The 2,500-nt window shown below is 38.1% G+C and overlaps 1 protein-coding gene across 2 annotated transcripts in view; it reads left to right on the top strand.

The window, feature by feature from the left end:
* The window catches only part of LOC138000559 (TBC1 domain family member 19-like), a 25,088-nt gene that overhangs the window by 1,104 nt on the left and 21,484 nt on the right, over window positions 1-2,500 (top strand). For both annotated transcript variants that reach the window (XR_011123157.1, XM_068847056.1), the window contains exons 3-5: window positions 431-506; window positions 965-1,039; window positions 1,748-1,817. Coding sequence is in view for 1 of the 2 variants with exons in the window: in XM_068847056.1 (XP_068703157.1) it covers window positions 431-506; window positions 965-1,039; window positions 1,748-1,817 (221 nt within the window). In the remaining variant the exon portion in view is untranslated. The remainder of the gene's footprint in view (window positions 1-430; window positions 507-964; window positions 1,040-1,747; window positions 1,818-2,500) is intronic.

Here is a 2,500-nt window from a genome sequence, read left to right as displayed (position 1 = left end):
TTTTCATTGTACGTTATTAACTCTTGCACATCTTTCTTCTCTATGGTTATTGGTTGGAGCCTACCTGTATGTCTATACATGAGAGTTTGCAGATTATGCATGCAGAGCCTACAGAACCTTTATAATACATGGTTCAAATGTAGCCTCATCTTCCATTATTGTACCCGCTGAAAAACTGAAGATAGTTTTTCTCTCAACACACATGTGGAAGAGATTTTCTAAGTGAAAGGTCACAGTCAAAGCAAATTGGGATTTGGAATGTGGCTCATGTTTGGGGATAAGGGTGCTATGCTTCCTGATCCCTGTTATCACATTAATTGCTCAAATGCCCTAGGATGCCCCAAGTTAACGAGGTGAAATCATCTAGCATTAGTCATAGTAAAATCTCACTTATGATTTTCAATTTTTTCATTCCTTTTTATCCTACAAGCCTACCAATGTCTCGTACCTCAGACATCCCTCAAAACCATATTAAGGAACCACTGGCCTTCTTACGCAAAGCACAGGTATGTGTACATTGTAAATACGTAACTCAAAACTTTGGTTAATCAAGTTTTCCACAGCACAGAATTTAGTCTCAACTGACTACAAAGTATAATTTACCGTAATGGAAAACTAAAGATGGATGTTATTCTCAACATGCAGCTGTACATGTAAATGAGGAACAGTCTTTTTGCTGCCCCACCTGTGAAATACTGTCTTTTAATAGAACCTAGTCTTGCCTTGATGTTACATGATAAGTAACTGCTAAACTTCAACGGGCAACATGGCTCCAACACAGCAGACCGTGATGGGAATTTGTGCAATAACACATTTTCAGTCCGAAACGATTACTGCCCCACTACCCCTTATCTAGTCTGCCAATGACTAGCTGTGATCTTATTTTCTGCATAGTCTTCAGATGTAAATTTATTATCGCTGCAATGTCTCTTATGAGGAGAGCAATGATTTTTTTCATTCGAAGATAAACTGGGAGAAGAGAATCGTGAAGAGCATCAACAGCATGTGCACAGAATTATCACTCCCTCTGGCAAGAAAGGTACAAAACACCTAGCAATTTTTTTGTTATTTTAATCTCTGTAATGCTATTCCTTGTCATTCTGCTTGTCCAAAACCATGCAGGGGGTGCCTTTTGGGGAATCTGAAGACCATGTTACAGTTCCTAACAAATTTGGTCACATTATCAACACTGTAACTTATAAAAATAGTTAGGATAGTACACACACTCTCATTGGTCAATAGCTGTGTTACATCAGGCAAATTTTGATTGGTTATGTGTTGTCAGATGCATGTTTTGATTGGTTGGTAGGAAACATGAGGCTTGAGCATGTATCAAGAAAATCTGTTTCAATCAAGAAGTACAAAAAACCAGCATTTACCTTCATTTGGCAAATTGTTTTTGAGAAAATTTTTTGTAAAAGCAACAGAGGACTTTTTTCCGTGTTTAGGTAGCCTCATCTGAACACTGGTGGAGTTGGGAGAATTCTTGACAGTTATGCAAACCCTGGACTGCGTCTCAGGTTTGCATATATTATTGTCTTGAATTCTCCTAACTCCCCCCTTATGTTTCGATGAGGCTATGTAAACATAAAAAACATCCTCTTTTGCTTAATTCTGATACTTCTACTTTAGAAGACTAAATCATGACCAACACTTCAGCCAAAACAAACAGTCAAGAATACATTAACCACTGTTTTCAGTCCTTCCAAAATGTTGTCAAAAGTGCCAGTTTCTCTCTTTTTTTAAGAGGTCAGCTGCAGATCAGGCTCATATGTCATCAAAGTTTGAAACATTGGGTGGTGAATTGGATGAAAAACGTAAGTAGTCAGTTGTGTAATTTAGTAAGTGGTAAGTAACACTTTATTTGAATAGGGTGCACAGTTACATGTACAGTCAAAGACTGTTGTTAGTCTTTCTTATGGCCCTGTGACAGACCACAACACCGGGAACTCCATGCCCTTCTCTTTTCAAGTGGTGTGTGTGATCTTTAACGTACCTTTGTCAGAGTTTAAGAACATTTAAGGGTTGTGAGACCGGGCCTACAGTTTATACATGTAGTCTTTATCTGAGAAGACTAGAGAGTGTAACCATTTGTAGATGTCATTACAAAGGCAGCACTTTCTCCTCAGTTATTTACCCTGAATGTTGGTCCAGCTGGAGTTGAACTCATGACCTCCCGCACGCTGGTGCACAACTTCAATAGTCAACAGGTCGGTGATCAATATGGTTACCAATGACTGCCTTTTTATATCTCTTAAACTAGTTTGAATGACAAACAAAATGGTCATTGAATGCAACTCTCATACACACAAAATGTGGTATCTATCCCTATATATGTCCCTATTATTTTTCATATCATACTCAGATTCATCCAATTATTGCCAATATACAAATGCTGCATTTTTTCACATGTTGGCACGGTTGTTCATTTGAAATAGTTTTTGGTTAATCACCAGGGTCCACTTGTTCAAAACCTGATTCAGCTAATCCTGGAATAGTG

This window comes from Montipora foliosa, chromosome 4 (assembly GCF_036669935.1).
Source record: "Montipora foliosa isolate CH-2021 chromosome 4, ASM3666993v2, whole genome shotgun sequence".
Lineage (NCBI taxonomy): Eukaryota > Metazoa > Cnidaria > Anthozoa > Scleractinia > Acroporidae > Montipora > Montipora foliosa.
The sequence above is the reverse complement of the archived record's forward strand: the minus strand, read 5'-3'. Positions and strand labels throughout refer to the sequence as shown.